We start from the raw sequence: 19181 nt of genomic DNA on the forward strand, positions 1-19181 counted from the left end.
ATATGATGCTTGCGATCATTATTGTATCAATCCATGGTTGTGTTCTTTGTTCATGAGGGTCTTAAACCCTAGATGTGAACTTGATAGATCAATGGAATCATGCCCTACCTATAAAAGAGTTAGGCAAATACAAAGACATATTTTTGGTATTTTGGTTAGTGAAAATGATAATATACAAGTATGATGCAATCATATAGTGCTTGATGATCTCTCCCAAAACAGACCCAATGAAAAGGGGTAAGGAGGAAGCCAAGGTATGATCCCAATGCTAATACTTATGATGAAATTGCATGAGGGATCTTAGGATCAAAATTGGGGTCTTACAATCAAGATACTTGATTATTAGATCAATGGACTCTTCAAGCCCCATAATGCAAGCTTCATATTCGGCCATGTTGTTTGTACACTTGAAAGTTAATCTAGCTATAAACGGAAAATGAGTGCCTTGAAGAGTAATAATCACTGCCTGAATGCCACTACCATACTAATTAACAGCTCCCTCAAATACCATGCCCCAACAGGAACCAGGCTCTGGCATTTCTTCAAGCAATGGTTCATCACAATCTTTCATCTTCAAGTACAAAATCTCTTCATCAGGAAAATCATACTGCACTGACTGATAATCTTCAATCGGTTGGTGAGCTAAGTGGTCAGCCAAGACACTAACTTTGAAAGCCTTTTGAGATTGGTATTAGATATCATACTCTGATAACAACATCTGTCAATGAGCAATTCTCCCAGTTAAAGCAGGCTTCTAAAAAATATACTTGATTGGATCCATTTTGGATATCAACCAAGTGGTATGATTCAAATATACTGACGCAGGCACTTAGCAGCCCAAAGCAATGCGCAATAAGTCTTTTCAAGCATAAAATACTGAGTCTCACAGTCGGTGAATTTCTTACTGAGGTAGTAAATTGCATATTCTTTCTTTCCAGATTCATCTTGCTGACCAAGAACACAACACATACTTTCTTCAAGCACAGTAAAATACATGATCAACGGTCTTCCTTCAACAGGCGGGGACATAATCGGAGGTTTAAGCAGATACTTTTTGATACTATGAAAAGCTTTATGGAAATCTTCGGTCCAATCACAAGATTGATCTTTCCGAAGAAGCTTGAATATAGGTGCACACGTGGCAGTCATATGCGATATGAATCTTGAGATATAATTCAAGCAGCCAAGAAAACCTCTGACTTGCTTCTCAGTTTTAGGCGCAAGCATCTCTTGTATTACTTTGACCTTGGTAGGATCAACTCCAATACCCTTCTCGCTGACGATAAAGCCCAACAACTTACCAGAATGAACATCAAAAGTACACTTATTGGGATTCAAGCGGAGTTTGTACTTCCTCAAACGCTGGAATAGTTTCAACAAATGCTCAACATGTTCTTCTCCATCACATGATTTAGAAATCATATAATTAACATAGAGTATGATCTCTTTATGCATTATATCATGAAAAATAATGGTCATATCTATCTAGTAAGTTGCACAAGGATTCTTTAGAACGAAAGGCATCACTCTATAACATAATGTTCCCTAGGGTGTAATGAATGTGGTCTTCTCCATATCCTCGGGTGCCATCTTGATCTGATTATAACCGAAAAATCTGTCCATAAATGAAAAGACTTTGAATTTAGATGTATTATCTACCAACATATCAATGTGTGGCAGAGGGAAATCATCTTTCAGACTATCTTTGTTCAAATCTCTATAATCAACGCACATGCAGACTTTTCCATCCTTCTTCAGAATATGCACAATATTGGCTAGCCACTGCGGATACTCAGCGGTAACAAGGAAATCGACATCGATATGCTTTTGCACTTCTTCCTTAATCTTTACTGCCATTTCAGGGTGAGTCCTCCTCAATTTCTACTTGACTGGCGAGCATTCTGGCTTTAATGGCAATCTATGCTCCACAATCTCAGAATCCAAATCAGGCATGTCTTGATAGGACCAAGCAAACACATCTGAATACTCTCGAAGAAGATCAACCAACCCATTCTTAACCTTTGGACACAATTGAGACCCAATCTTGAATTCCTTCACATCATCTTCAGAACCCAAGTTGACTAACTCAATCTGCTATTCGAATGGATGAATGGCTTTTTCCTCGTGCTCAAGTAGACAAGACAATTCATCAGACACTTCTTCATCAATCTCCTCCTCAGCCTCAAATACGGGGAAATCAAAATTTGGAGAAGGAGTAAGATCATTGTATTCAATGGGTTTAGAAATCAACCTACATAATGATTTGATATTTTAATTTTAGAGAAGTGAATTATGACCAAATATTATGCAGATGGACAATTATTATTTATTTATGTATGTTTTTTTGTGTCATTACCTTTTCAGAAAATCAAAAAGTAAAAATAAAAACATCATAAATATGGATGAATAAAATTGCATTTTATTAATGATAATTGAGAAATGCCCAACAATATTCACTTCTCCCTTAGGCAGAGGAGAAGGATTTTTCTTAAAATAATGAAAAAAAGAAAATTACTTAGAGCGATGGACAATAACGGGAACATCAATAGCAACCCAATTGTTGCAAGCCTTTCCATGTGTCACAAAATTGGTGCAGTCTTCACCCTCATCACCCTCGATCACGGCACCTGCGTGTTGTAACACCCTTCTATACCCCAAACGATAATATGATATTTTAATTAGAAAACACAACCATACGGGTGTTACACACATAAAACACATAACCTGCTATGGAACATGGGTTGCCACAGAAATAAATTCAAATGCACATATTTATACCTGGGATGTTACACGACATCCAACACATCTGATTTGTACTTGGGATGTTACACGACATCCAACACATCTGATTTGGGTCAAGTACTTGTATAATAAGACATTCAGTACCTGTCCTCGCATGCTCACCCAAGAATTTACGGTATCATCGCAGCGGAATCACTAATAAACATACAAAACTAATATTGTAACTCAAGACATTAAGTCTCATGAATTTCAACTTAGTAGCATAATCAAAAGAGTCTATCAATAAAATTAAAATAACTTATAATTTCCAAAACACAAAAAGTTTGTAACATCGACAACAATGATACAAAAATTCAAATCAAGCGTTTATCCCAACCCGATGTTACATGATCAGAGCAGGAACCACTAAATAAATAGATAAACAATGTAGGTCACTTCAAGAGTTATCCTTCCACTTACTTCAGTCAAAGTTACTTCTGAATATCTGCATGATGTCCATGTAAGGACAACATTCAAACAGAAAGGGGGTTAGAATACACTTCAATAATTAGCAGTGAAAAAAAAAACAAAGATTAACTAACAATATCACACACTAATTACAACAATCATCAACATATCAAGTATCCTCATCCACACATCATAACACAAAAATAATAATCACCAAATGCAACACAATGCATATGTACTTGACAACTGACTCAATATGCATGTGCTACCAAATTATGAACATTCAGGTTCATTTCACTCCATGATCCCCACCATAGGATCGATCCCCTCTTGGAATCGGAGCACACAAAATCGCTACCATCATCATAGGCAACGCTTCACTAATTCCTCAATAGAATTAGCTACTCGCACTCGATCCCCACCATAGGATCAAGGCTCACCAAAACTGGACCGAAGTCCGTACACCATGACGTATGAATTTCAGCAGTATAAAATGTCACAAATTATCACCAAAATAATCACCCAAAATTATCATCCAAAATTATGACTTGATAGAATTCTCAAGAAACTCTAAAACAACTCTAAAATCTCAAAATTATTCTACCGACAACTGTTGCACATAAAGATAACTCTTATGGACTCAATCGGCAACTCTAACAACTCTACGGGAACTCCAACAAAATTAAAATTAATTTAAGTTGGCTAAATAATCCAATTATTTTTCTCGAACTCAGAACTCCAAAAGCATATTATAATAATAATATTAATTCAATATTATTACTATTATTATTATTATTATGGTTATTAATATTATATTAATAAAATATGTGATGCTAATGAACATATTATATTAATAGGAGACATTATACTGATGATGATATATTATGCTAATCAACATATTATATTAGTAAAACATATTAATAAACCATATTATATTAACATGAAAACAAGTAACCACTTGTATATGCCGTAACAGCCACCGCTATGTACATATGTTACGCTAATGAACCTATTATATTAATAAAACATATTATTAAAACATATTATATTAACATGAAAACAAGTAACCACTTGTATATGCCGCAACAGCCACCGCGATGTTTACTATAGCTACAGTATAGGATGGGAAAAGTTATCGCCATAGTAATTCAATAATATTCCGAAACATAATATATATTAATCAAACTATATCTTTGTATATATATAATTGGCACATATTATATAGGAACGATACGACACCGGAAATTGATAAAAGTGATAATACAATGTATACAAGCGATGCATATAAACATATATAATAAAGCTACGGTACAATTTCAATATCAATTTATAAACATCAATTCACACAAAATTAACACAATTAAAATCAGTAAAACATCAATCTCTCCTAAAAACATAGAATTTATCAACATCACCATCCTTATTGGAGGTGAAGGGAACCTCTCTTATCATTCCATGATTTAGTACCCATATATGAATAATTCCTCCCCCTTACCTTGATTTTCCAGCAAAACGACAACAGCTTCTAAGAAATTCTTCTCTCAAATCCTAACTCTCCCTTTTTGCCTCTTTTGCTCCGCCTCTCCAAAAATACGTACTCCCTCTTTTAGGTTCTTCCAAATCCTATTTTATTCCAAAAACCTCTTTCCTTCTAATTAGGTTTTTCCCTTCTTATCATACATATTTTCCCTAATTCCAACCTTGCCCTCAATTCTTCTACATGTTTTATTTTCTTATTATTTTATTAATAAATCTGATATTCCTTATTTTTCTATCACCCATGTTATAACTAATTATTCACCTTATAATTCTATTTTTTTTCTTACTCAAATAAAAATACTATATATTCTAATAATTAGTTAAAACTCCATTAATTTCTAAAAAGTATGAAAAACTCTTACTCTCCCTATACCTCTACTTCAAGGATACTTACCCCCACAATCACACAATAATTAATTTAAAATATCAATTAATCAAATAAAAATCTAAATAATTCAAATTAACTAATTAATTGAATTCGGGGTGTTACAACTCTCCTCCACTTAAGAAATTTTCGTCCTCGAAAATTACCTGCCGAAAATAGAGTCGGATATGACTCTCTCATCTGCTCTTCACGCTCCCAAGTCATGCTCCCACCAGCCGGTCCCCCCCAAACTACCTTTACCAGGGCAATCTCTTTACCCCTCAATTTCTTCACGTCCCGATCCTTTATCCGCACGGGTGATGCCTCCACAGTCAGGTTATCTCTCACTTGTACATCATCCACTTGGATCACATGAGACGGATCTGAAATATATTTCCTCAACTGAGACACATGAAACACATCATGAAGATTAGCAAGCAACGGAGGTAAAGCAATCCGATAGGCCACCTCTCCTATCCTCTGCAAAATCTGGTACGGACCAACAAAACGCGGTGTGAGCTTTCGAGACTTCAAGGCTCGACCAACTCCCGTTACCGGCGTAACTCTCAAAAAAACGTGATCTCCCTCCTGAAACTCAAGTGCTTTCCTTCTCTTGTCATGGTAACTTTTCTGACGACTCTGCGATGCTTTCATCTTTTCTTGGATCATCTTAATCTTTTCGGTCGTCTGGTGAACAATCTCAGGTCCGAGCACAACACTCTCGCCTGACTCATACCAACACAAAGGAGTCCTACATCTCCTACCATACAATGCCTCATATGGTGCCATTCCAATACTGGAATGATAACTATTGTTGTAGGTAAACTCAATCAACGACAAGTAGTTATCCCAAGCACCTCCTTGTTCTAGCACACAAGCCCTCAGCAAATCTTCCAACGATTGGATAGTTCTCTCTGTTTGACCGTCTGTCTGTGGATGATAAGCAGAACTCAACCTCAACTTAGTACCCAAAGCTGTCTGCAAACTCTCCCAGAACCTCGATGTGAATCTTGGATCTCTATCAGACACAATACTTGAAGGAATACCATGCAGTTTCACGATCTCATCAATATACAACTCGGCCAGCTTCTGCAAAGAATAATTAATCTTCATTGGTATAAAATGAGCTGATTTTGTCAATCTATCAATAATCAACCAAATTGAATCGCATCCCTTCGAAGTCTTCGGCAGACCTGTCACAAAATCCATGGAAATGCTATCCCATTTCCACTCTGGAATATTCAAAGGTTGCATCAGACCCAACGGTTTCTGATGTTCAATCTTCGACTTCTGACAAATCAAACAAGCATACACAAACTCAGCTACTTCCTTCTTCATTCCTGGCCACCAAAACAATTTCTTCAAGTCTTGATACATTTTTGTGGCACCGGGATGAATACTTAACCCACTTCTGTGACCCTCCTCAAGAATGCTCTTCTTAATATTTGGCACATCTGGAACACACACCCTATCTCTAAACCTCATCACACCATTCTCATCAACCCGAAAGTCACCACCGTTACCTTGGTTGATTAACGTGAGACAATCTACCAAACTCAAATCAGATTTCTGGCTTTCTCTTATTTCTTCGAGAATACCACTAGTCAGCTTCAGCATACCCAATTTCACACTGTTAGGAGTCTCTTCACACACTAGACTCATATCTCTGAATTGTTCAATCAGTTCTAACTCTCGAACCATAAGCATTGACATATGTAAGGACTTCCTACTCAACGCATCAGCTACAACATTAGCCTTACCCGGATGGTAACTCAATTCAAAATCATAATCCTTCAGAAGTTCAAGCCATCTCCTCTGCCTCATATTCAACTCTTTCTGATCAAAGAGATACTTCAGGCTCTTGTGATCACTGAACACTTCGAACCTAGATCCAAAAAGATAATGCCTCCAAATCTTCAAAACAAAAACCACAGCTGCCAACTCTAAGTCATGCGTAGGATAATTTCTTTCATGAACCTTCAGTTGTCTGGAAGCATAAGCAACGACCTGGCCATTTTGCATCAGTACCCCTCCAAGACCCATCTTTGACGCATCACAATATACTACAAAAGACTCATCCGGATTAGGCAAGATCAATACCGGAGCACTCGTCAATCTCTTCTTGAGTTCTACAAAACTCTTTTCACATGCAACATCCCACACATAAGATTGACCTTTTCGAGTCAATTGAGTCAAAGGCATTGCTATCTTCGAAAATCCTTCTATAAACCTACGGTAATAACCAGCCAAGCCAAGGAAACTTCGAATCTCAGTAGCGGACTTTGGAGTCTCCCACTGCAACACAGCATCAATTTTCGACGGATCAACAGCAATCCCTCCACTAGAAATCACATGGCCAAGGAAACTCACTTCTTTTAACCAGAATTCACATTTGGACAACTTGGCATAAAGCTTCTTGTCTCTCAACACCTGCAATACCATGTTTAGATGATCCGCATGTTCTTCCTCTGACTTAGAATATATCAAGATATCATCGATGAATACGACCACAAATTGATCCAGATAAGGATGGAAAATCCTATTCATATACTCCATGAACACACCGGGCGCATTAGACACTCCAAACGGCATTACTGTATACTCATAATGACCATACCTTGTCCTGAATGCAGTCTTCGGAATGTCGTCTGGTTTCACACGAATTTGATGATAACCTGACCTCAAATCTATCTTGCTGAACATACAAGCACCGACCAATTGATCCATCAGATCGTCAATTCTTGGAAGTGGATACCTATTTTTGATAGTAACTTTATTCAATTGTCTGTAGTCAACACACAACCTCATACTGCCGTCCTTTTTCTTAACTAACAACACTGGCGCACCCCATGGAGAAACACTTGGTCGAACAAATTTTTTCTCAAGTAACTCTTCTAACTGTTTCTTCAATTCACCCAATTCTGAAGCCGACATCCTATACGGGGCCATCGACACAGGATTAGTACCAGGTACTACATCAATGGAAAATTCAATATCACGCTCTGGTGGTAAGTCACCAATATCATCTGGAAATACATCTGGGAAATTGCACACAATAGGCAGATCAACACTTGCAACCTCATTGTCGACTTGCAATGATGAAAACATTGCAAACATCTGAGCCTCATCTTCTAAGAGTTCTTCTACTTGCTTAGCGGATAAAAACATCAGCTCTCCACAATCACCAAACTCTAGGAACCTCACGGTTTTGTTGTAACAGTTGATATGAACATAGTTGAACTCTAGCCAATTCATTCCAAGAATAATATTGATTTGATGCAAAGGTAGACAAACTAAGTCCATCGCAAAATTCTTACCGTAAATGGTGAAAGGACAACTCAAACAGACTAACGCAGTAGTCACCGAACCATTAGCCGGGGTATCGATAACCATACTCCCAACCATAGAAGATAATTTTAAACCCAACCCCATAGCACACTCAAGAGAAATAAACGAATGAGTAGCACCAGTATCAATAATGGCAATTAACTCAACATTGTTAATGAAACAAGTACCTTTGATCAAGTTATCTGCCTTGGGACCCTCTGAACCACTCAAGGTAAACACTCTACCATTAACCTGTGCAGCAGTAGCGATCGTCTTCTTTGCCTTCTAACATTGCGTACTGATATGACCCTGTTCACCACGATTATAACAAGTCGGACCATCATTTTTGCACTCTGCAACACGGTGACCCGTTTTTCCACAATTGTAACATCTCAGAACCTTATTATTACATTCATTAGCACGGTGGCCCAACCCGCCATACTTGAAGCACTTGACAGAAGCGGGAACCCCTCCCCCACTTGTATTCTTCCCATCTGAAGTCTTCTGCTTCCCTTTGTCGGCCGGAGTAACATAAGGTTTCCCTCTAAATTGTCCATTCCCTTTCTTTTCACTAATACTCTTATAGTGAGCAGACCGGGCTCTACTATCCTCATCATAGATTCTACTCTTATTCACCAGTTCAGCATACTTACGAATCTGTTGGTATCCAATACCTTGTTTGATCTCTGGTCTTAGCCCATTCTCAAACTTGAGACATTTAGAAGTCTCAGCATCAACACGGTTGTAATGGGGGCAAAACTTCACTAGCGCCTCAAACTTCGCAGCATACTCTGCCACAGTCATGTCCTCGGGGAAATACTTCTCCAAGAATTCTTTTCTAAACACAACCCAAGTTATCTCTGTACCAATAGCTTCCAATATCTGACGTGTGTTATCCCACCAATCCTCAGCTTCTCCTGACAACATGTGAGTACCAAATTGTACCTTCTGAGCCTCTGTGCAAGCCATCACTCGGAAGATCTTCTCAATTACTTTGAGCCATTCATGTGCACCCTCTGGGTCATGGCTACCCTTGAAAGTTGGTGGATTGTTCCTCTGAAATCTCCCCAAAGCACGAAACTCATCAGGAGCTCCTCCTGCTCCCCCATTCTGATTGTTTTGTGCAGTTTGAGCCATCACCTGAGCAAGGGATTCCAATGCTTCAGCAATAGCACGATCGTTTCTCCCAGCCATTTTTTTTTCTTCCTGCAAACCATCAAATGACATTAGAAGAAACAATGCATCGATAGTGTACACACACTCATCGACTAATAGGGAACTGATATCACAAAAAAAAACATGGTCGGACGGACCGACCTGCTCTGATACCACTAATGTAACACCCTTCTATACCCCAAACGATAATATGATATTTTAATTAGAAAACACAACCATACGGGTGTTACACACATAAAACACATAACCTGCTATGGAACATGGGTTGCCACAGAAATAAATTCAAATGCACATATTTATACCTGGGATGTTACACGACATCCAACACATCTGATTTGTACTTGGGATGTTACACGACATCCAACACATCTGATTTGGGTCAAGTACTTGTATAATAAGACATTCAGTACCTGTCCTCGCATGCTCACCCAAGAATTTACGGTATCATCGCAGCGGAATCACTAATAAACATACAAAAATAATATTGTAACTCAAGACATTAAGTCTCATGAATTTCAACTTAGTAGCATAATCAAAAGAGTCTATCAATAAATTAAAATAACTTATAATTTCCAAAACACAAAAAGTTTGTAACATCGACAACAATGATACAAAAATTCAAATCAAGCGTTTATCCCAACCCGATGTTACATGATCAGAGCAGGAACCACTAAATAAATAGATAAACTATGTAGGTCACTTCAAGAGTTATCCTTCCACTTACTTCAGTCAAAGTTACTTCTGAATATCTGCATGATGTCCATGTAAGGACAACATTCAAACAGAAAGGGGGTTAGAATACACTTCAATAATTAGCAGTGGAAAAAAAAACAAAGATTAACTAACAATATCACACACTAATTACAACAATCATCAACATATCAAGTATCCTCATCCACACATCATAACACAAAAATAATAATCACCAAATGCAACACAATGCATATGTACTTGACAACTGACTCAATATGCATGTGCTACCAAATTATGAACATTCAGGTTCATTTCACTCCATGATCCCCACCATAGGATCAATCCCCTCTTGGAATCGGAGCACACAAAATCGCTACCATCATCATAGGCAACGCTTCACTAATTCCTCAATAGAATTAGCTACTCGCACTCGATCCCCACCATAGGATCAAGGCTCACCAAAACTGGACCGAAGTCCATACACCATGACGTATGAATTTCAGCAGTATAAAATGTCACAAATTATCACCAAAATAATCACCCAAAATTATCATCCAAAATTATGACTTGATAGAATTCTCAAGAAACTCTAAAACAACTCTAAAATCTCAAAATTATTCTACCGACAACTGTTGCACATAAAGATAACTCTTATGGACTCAATCGGCAACTCTAACAACTCTACGGGAACTCCAACAAAATTGAAAATAATTTAAGTTGGCTAAATAATCCAATTATTTTTCTCGAACTCAGAACTCCAAAAGCATATTATAATAATAATATTAATTCAATATTATTACTATTATTATTATTATTATTATGGTTATTAATATTATATTAATAAAATATGTGATGCTAATGAACATATTATATTAATAGGAGACATTATACTGATGATGATATATTATGCTAATCAACATATTATATTAGTAAAACATATTAATAAACCATATTATATTAACATGAAAACAAGTAACCACTTGTATATGCCGTAACAGCCACCGCGATGTACATATGTTACGCTAATGAACCTATTATATTAAATAAAACATATTATTAAAACATATTATATTAACATGAAAACAAGTAACCACTTGTATATGCCGCAACAGCCACCGCGATGTTTACTATAGCTACAGTATAGGATGGGAAAAGTTATCGCCATAGTAATTCAATAATATTCCGAAACATAATATATATTAATCAAACTATATCTTTGTATATATATAATTGGCACATATTATATAGGAACGATACGACACCGGAAATTGATAAAAGTGATAATACAATGTATACAAGCGATGCATATAAACATATATAATAAAGCTACGGTACAATTTCAATATCAATTTATAGACATCAATTCACACAAAATTAACACAATTAAAATCAGTAAAACATCAATCTCTCCTAAAAACATAGAATTTATCAACATCACCATCCTTATTGGAGGTGAAGGGAACCTCTCTTATCATTCCATGATTTAGTACCCATATATGAATAATTCCTCCCCCTTACCTTGATTTTCCAGCAAAACGACAGAAGCTTCTAAGAAATTCTTCTCTCAAATCCTAACTCTCCCTTTTTGCCTCTTTTGCTCCGCCTCTCCAAAAATACGTACTCCCTCTTTTAGGTTCTTCCAAATCCTATTTTATTCCAAAAACCTCTTTCCTTCTAATTAGGTTTTTCCCTTCTTATCATACATATTTTCCCTAATTCCAACCTTGCCCTCAATTCTTCTACATGTTTTATTTTCTTATTATTTTATTAATAAATCTGATATTCCTTATTTTTCTATCACCCATGTTATAACTAATTATTCACCTCATAATTCTATTTTTTTTTCTAACTCAAATAAAAATACTATATATTCTAATAATTAGTTAAAACTCCATTAATTTCTAAAAAGTATGAAAAACTCTTACTCTCCCTATACCTCTACTTCAAGGATACTTACCCCCACAATCACACAATAATTAATTTAAAACATCAATTAATCAAATAAAAATCTAAATAATTCAAATTAACTAATTAATTGAATTCGGGGTGTTACACGTGTTGTTCATTACCACGGATGAATCCTCCGTTACGGAAACTCGATTGCATATTTTCAGCTCCAACATGAGACGACCCTTGCTGAAATCCCAATCCAGCTCTACTCTTGTTCTCGGTGATCTCTACCATGCAGCCCCACTGATCTGTACTGCCATCTTCAATAATTTTATGCGCATCTTTGAAAGAGGACATGGGTGCCCCTGTTTTCTTCACTTCTGGAATAGATAAAGCTTGGAATGGAGTTCCAACCTCCTCCTCAGCTTCCACATATGAGAAAGATGAAAAATGACTCACCAACAGTGCCTTCTCTCCACCGACAATGACAAGCTTGCCATTCTTTACAAATTTCAACTTCTGGTGCAGAGTGGACATTACAGCTCCAGCTTCATGGATCCACGACCTTCCCAACAAGCAGCTATAAGCCGGGTGGATATCCATTACTTGAAAAGTAAATTGGAAATCACTCGGACCTATCTTCACCAGAAGGTCCACTTCTCTTATAACAGTCTTATGAGAACCATCAAAAGCTTTAACAATCATGCCGATATACCTCATCGGGGCGCCTTAATAGGATAATCTTGACAGAGTTGATTTAGGGAGTACATTCAAATAAGAACGAATATCAACCAACACATTTGACAACACATCTTCCTTATAATTCATCGATATATGCAGTACTAGATTATGATTTCTACCCTCCTCGGTATTTTCTTCATAGCAGAAACTCAAGTTGTTGCAGGAAGTAATGTAAGCCACAATGTGGTCAAATTGATCCACAGTTACATCATGCTCGACGTAGGCTTGCTCCAACACCCTTTGCAATTCTTCTCCGTGCGCTTCAGAATTCATGAGCAGAGACAAAACTGAAATCTTTGACGGAGTCTGGAGCAACTACTCCACCATATTAAATTCACTCTTCTTAATCAATCTTAGTACCTCATTGTCGTACCCTAAATTTTGACCACCTTTTCATTTTTATTTTTAGCCGACACTAACACATCCAGAGCATACCAGTCATCTGGTCAAATGACCTAAAAAGTCAAAGGGAGACCATTTTGATTTTTTAGTCCCTCTTAGGAGTTGATTTTAGTTTAAGGGTATTATTTAGATTTAAAAAAAATAAAAATTTAGGAGCATGCTAAAAAGGGTATTATTATTAATTTTTAGGAAAGTTAGTAGGGTTATTAATCAGGATAATATGTCTTATTTATAAAAAAAAACAATTAATTAGGGGTAGTATTTACTTAATAAAAGTGTAAATTGATGAAATTATAGAGGTTTTTAATTAACTCGCATTAACATATTAGTATTATGATTCCATTTTATTTTAACTAAATGCATTGGTCCAATTGGTAAAAGAGGAATTTTAAGAAGTTGGAATGGAGAGCTCATGAGTTCAAATCCCACCTCTCCTTCTTTTTTCCTTTTTGTGTTTTAATTATAAAAATCACAAAAAAATCAAAATTTGCATTTTTTTTATCTTTGGTTAATTAATTTTCGTATTTTTAATTTATATATTTTAAAAAATTGTTTTTTTTTCACTTTTTTGCATTTTATTCATAAAAATAGTTAAAAATTATTTAAAATAAAAAAAATATCAAAAGTGTCCAGGTTCAATGTATTTTGTCAATTTTTCAGATCTGATCTCTGATTGATTTTGTCAATTTTTGAGATCTGATTTCTGATTGGTTGTGCTTTATCATAATTAATTCATTTCCATTTGTAATGACCTAATTTGTCCTATAAATAGGACTCTTTTCTCTCACAACTGGAGGAGGGAATTACACAACGTTTTACACAGGGTTTCGTACGAGTCTCACAAAGTCTCAAATTTTTGCTTAAGGGTTCCAAATTTTATTTTTTCATTTTTATTCCTTCTACATCTTTTAATTTAACCTTTTGGCCATATGATGATTTCTGATGGCGGTTTCTTTTTATTTTTTCTTGCAAAAATTATTTGATTAAACTCTCTCACCGAGGATTACAAAGTCTCAATTTTTCCTATAAAAATGTTTTCTACTTTTTATTTTTCCAAAACCACATGATGATCATCTGATGGTTTGTTTTTCTATTTCATTATTCTTTTATTTTTTTATCGTTTTTTAGATTATCTACTAATATATTTTTTATTTTTCTTATAATTTACTCTACCACATGATGATTACCTGATGGTTTTTTTTTCCTTTTTTTATTATTATTTTGGTTTTTTAATTATAAGTTAGATTATTTATTAACATAATTTCTTATTAATAATCTAGAATAATTATTTTACTAATAACTTACAATTCTTGTAAATATTAAACAAACCAACTCAATCATATTAAACGTTACTATTCCCAGATCCACGATTTATAAAGTCAGTCCCTAAAAGTTCTTGCTCTTCACACTGAAGAACAAGAACACCAAAACCCTAAAGCCTCCACCATCATCACCAATCTTTTTGAAAGGGCAAGAGCAAAATAAGGGAAAATAACGAGAAGGCCAAAAGCAGGAAGAGCAAGGAAAAGTAAATAAAGAATCTTATCACCGGGGACAATCTCCTCCCCGTAGGTTGGTTGTCTCATATCGCATAATTATTTAAAGTATTGTCTTGGTTGTTGTGGTATGAATATTGAATTTGTTTTTTTTTTCTATTTAGTGATTAACTTGACAATTACCATTATTCTAATCATATCAGAAAATTTCATAAAGAAAAATTATTTTATCAAACAATCAAGTTTCATCATATTTTAACAATTAATTTGTTCGGTATATATCTCCACTAAAATAAATATAGAAAAAAAACGATAATAATTTTGATTAAATCATTTCAAATAAAATAATAGTTTGTTTTAATAAACTTTTTTAAATCTATTTTAAATAGAATAAAATAAATAAAAAACAATAATATTTTAACTCATGTATTTAAAATTTAAAATCTAAATAACACATAAATAAGTTTTATTTAATCAATTAATTAATTTAGTTTTTACTAAAAATACTAAAAAGTAAAAAAATACTTCTCTATTCCATTGAATCCAAAAAATATAAAAATGTTTTAGTACATTCATTCTAATTCTAAAATATTTATTTTTCCTTTAAATTAAAAAAAAACATACAAAAATAATCTTTCTTTTAAAGTCAAGAATCAAAACAAAAATACACAAAAACTTATATAATTAAATGTTCATTCAGGATTTTTAATTAAGATAAGAATATAACTAAGATAATTAGGCATAGTTACGGTTAAATGAGACTATTATAATTCATATATAAAAGAACAAAAAATCTAATTAAGGAATTAGGGTTAACCTGTGGGATAACATTATGGATATTTTTTTGGGATAATTGTGGGATAGAAATTTGGAATTAAAAAATTAGGGATAATATGGTATAAGGTTATGGCATAAAACCTTAGGATTTCAAGGGATAAAAACAAGGTATAAAAACAAGGTATACAAACGAGGTATAAAAACGAGGGATAAAAACGAAGGATAAAAACGAGGGATAAAAACGAGGGATAAAAACGAGGGATAAAAACGAGGGATGATAAAAATAAAAACACAATGGATAAAACACAAGGGATAAAAAATAAGACACAAAAACAAACGATTAATCAAATTAAATTTTTACAAATGAATAAGGGATAATAAGGGATAAAAACAAGGGATACAAATATGGGATAAAACTTTGTCTAAAAGTCTATGATTTTCAAAGAATAAAATCGGGGATAAAATTGGGATAAAGGGTTATGTCTAATACCTAATTATGACTCATACATATTTTCTTAAATAAATTAAAATACTATTTTTGCATGGGGTAAAAGGGATAAAATCAATTTGAACTCACTTCAAATCGTAAGACCTCTACCCTGGTGTATTGAGGCACTTTTCAAAATCAATTACTTCTCCGCCCCTGAGGCGTGAGAACTTTTAAGGGATAAAAACAACAAACAAACAAATATTTTTTAGAAGAACTACGGTACTCTGATCCCTCGCCTAATGCGAAGGTACGTAAACTCTAGCGAGTACAATTATGAAAAATATTTTTGGGTCTCTCGTCCATTTAAAAGTAATACCTTCTGTAAATAAATAAATAATTAATAATTACTAAATATTAAAGCAAACATTTTAGAAACATACATTAACGCTATAATTGAAGGAGGATCCCATTGAGTACAATGGAGGTAAGGGGTGCCTAACACCTTCCCCTTACTTAACTGACTCTCGAACCTAGTCTCTCACCCTTAGTTCATAGGTTTTATCATTATTTCCCCGTTCCTTAGGAACAAATAAAGGATGGTGGCGACTCTGTCATTTTTCCAGCCGCGACACTCATCATCGTCATTAGTCTTCAATTTGCTGGATTCACCAGACTAACACATTGGAGCACTAACCGGATTCACCACAGGCACATCAACCTTTTTACCAATATCTTCTACATCTTTCGGGAAAACGGGACCAAAAACATGACCGCTACGGGTCACCTTCGTAACATCAACAATGTTCACAACAGAATTGGTCGTAGGCAACAGAACCTCTTGACCATTCTCCACCATGGTAGCATTATACTGGTACGGAACAACTCTAGCGGATGCATACGGGACGGGGCCCGCTAACCGTATCACTAACGGCGATACCGATCTATTGACGTTGTTATTGTTGTTGTTGTCAAACTGAATTACTACCCACTTCGGGGTCTTAAACACTAGTACTATCACATTCACATCATCTATATCCCTCGACTGTTGAATCTGGATTACATTCTCATCCATCAACTTCTGGATATCTCTCTTGACGATTGAATATCCACGGGGGTTTACACTGCAAATCGCACAACTGTCATGGTCATGCTCACAATCACTGATGGTACACATGGTCTTATGCATCTCTACCAATGACTGACGAATATATTTCACATCGAATACTCGGAAACTTCCTGGACAACCATCTACCATATTAATAGAGGAATTATCATGGGCAGCCAATGGGTTATCTTTTACATTCGGCGCATGGTCCTCGAAGGACACCATTCCACTTTTCACTAGCTTCTGGACCTCACACTTCAACGGGTAGCAGTTTTCGATATCATGGCCAGGAGCTCCTTGATTAAAGGCACAACGGAGTTCGAGCTTATACCACCACGGAAGTGGTTCTGGAATTTGAGGAGGATTTCTTGGTTGGAGGAGGTTCTTGAGAACCAGAGATGGATACAATTCGACGTATGACATTGGAATAGGGTCAAAAAAGACCTTCTTCCTCTCGAAATTTTGTTGTTCTTGTTGTTTATTATTGGTGTTGTTGTAGTTGTTTATTCTTTATTGCGGTTGTTGTTTATGTTGTTGTTGAACTGACATTAATTGATTATTTGAATTGTTTGAAAATACTGGAATAACTGACGAAACTTGGTTATGATGCTGATGCGGTTGCAGATTTCTTTTTGACATGAGGCATCCTCTGCCTCCCTAATGAAACTGCATTGGTTTCACCTTCCTTCTTTCTGGAAAAACTTCTTCCATAATTCTTGCTTGATGACACCTCTTCCTTAGACAAACGTCCCTCCCAGACTCCTTCTTCCAACCTCGTCCCTATGTTTACCATCTCGATAAAGTCATTTGGGGAACTAGTAATCATTTGTTCGTAATAAAACGAACTCAGGGTCTTAAGGAAAATCTTGGTAATCTCCTTTTCTTCCAACAGAGGATTAATCTGAGCAGCAAACTCTCTCCATCTTTGGGCATACTCTCTTTGTCCTTCTTGGACATAGACCTCAACTGGTCTCTATCAGGCGTCATATCCATGTTATACTTGTACTGTTTCACGAAAGCTTCACCCAAATCGTTGAACGTGAAAAAACTTGCACTATCTAGCCCCATGTACCACCTCAAAGCAGCATCTGTCAGATTGTCTTGGAAGTAGTGAATCAGTAACTGATCATTATTAGTTTGCGTTGACATTTTTCTAGCATACATGATGAGGTGGCTCAGCGGACAGGTATTTCCCTTATACTTTTCAAAGTCAGGGACTTTGAAATTCATTGCGATCTTGACATTCGGTACTAAGCTAAGTTCAGCAGCACTCTTACTGAACAAGTCCTTACCTCTCAGAGTCTTCAATTCCTTTCGCATCTCAAGGAACTGATCCTTCATCTCGTCCATCTTTTGATAAACATTCGGACCCTCAGACGACTCAGAATGGTAGATGATGTCCTCAACACGAGGAAAAGTGTGAACAACTGGAGGCGATACAGAAATTACCGGGCTATATGCTGACATGGAAGCAAAACTAGGCGCAAACCCTTCAGGCATAAAATTCAGTGGCATCCCCTATGGGAACCCAGCAGGCACAGACATACCCGGTTGAGTAGCAGGCACAGTTGAGGTAGCAACCTTTGAGATGACAATCCTCTGAGGAGGAGGAGTTGCAGGAGGTGGAGAAGGTTGATTATGAGCAGCTAGGATAGACTCCATCATAGCGGTCAGGCGAGCAATCTCATCTTTAATTTCTCGGTTCTCTTGCTTTAAGTTCTCCATGAGTCTCGGTTGATTGGCGCGAGTGTTGTATCGGTGAGTCGGCTTGGCTTAAGCACAGAAGAGTAACCGATACGACATTTGGCGGAAGAAAACCTGTTTATGCAAATGATGCATGAAATGCAATGTTTTTATTTTTTTTATTTTCAAGGAACATACTATTTTATTTTCAAATATATAATAATAATAATTTGATTAACCATAAAAATTCTTTTATTCATAAAATTTGGAAGGATTACACTGAGAACAATTTCAGAAACCAAAATACAAATACAAGAGAAAAGGAAACTAATTATCCTAAGGATCCCCTAATAATAATGTTAGATGATC

General features: G+C 35.7%; 1 protein-coding gene across 1 annotated transcript in view; it reads right to left on the bottom strand.

Moving 5' to 3' along the window:
* LOC127122669 (uncharacterized) overlaps positions 1 to 18854 on the bottom strand; it is a 59127-nt gene extending 40273 nt beyond the window's left edge. The window contains exons 1-5 of the mRNA XM_051052970.1: positions 18677 to 18854; positions 10070 to 10137; positions 8719 to 9625; positions 6468 to 8637; positions 5950 to 6233 (exon numbers count right to left, since the gene is read on the bottom strand). Of these exons, the coding sequence (XP_050908927.1) occupies positions 5950 to 6233; positions 6468 to 8637; positions 8719 to 9625; positions 10070 to 10137; positions 18677 to 18854 (3607 nt within the window). The remainder of the gene's footprint in view (positions 1 to 5949; positions 6234 to 6467; positions 8638 to 8718; positions 9626 to 10069; positions 10138 to 18676) is intronic.
* Positions 18855 to 19181: the final 327 nt, after the last annotated feature.

The sequence above is a fragment of the Lathyrus oleraceus genome, chromosome 2, assembly GCF_024323335.1.
Source record: "Lathyrus oleraceus cultivar Zhongwan6 chromosome 2, CAAS_Psat_ZW6_1.0, whole genome shotgun sequence".
In the NCBI taxonomy this organism is placed as follows: domain Eukaryota; kingdom Viridiplantae; phylum Streptophyta; class Magnoliopsida; order Fabales; family Fabaceae; genus Lathyrus; species Lathyrus oleraceus.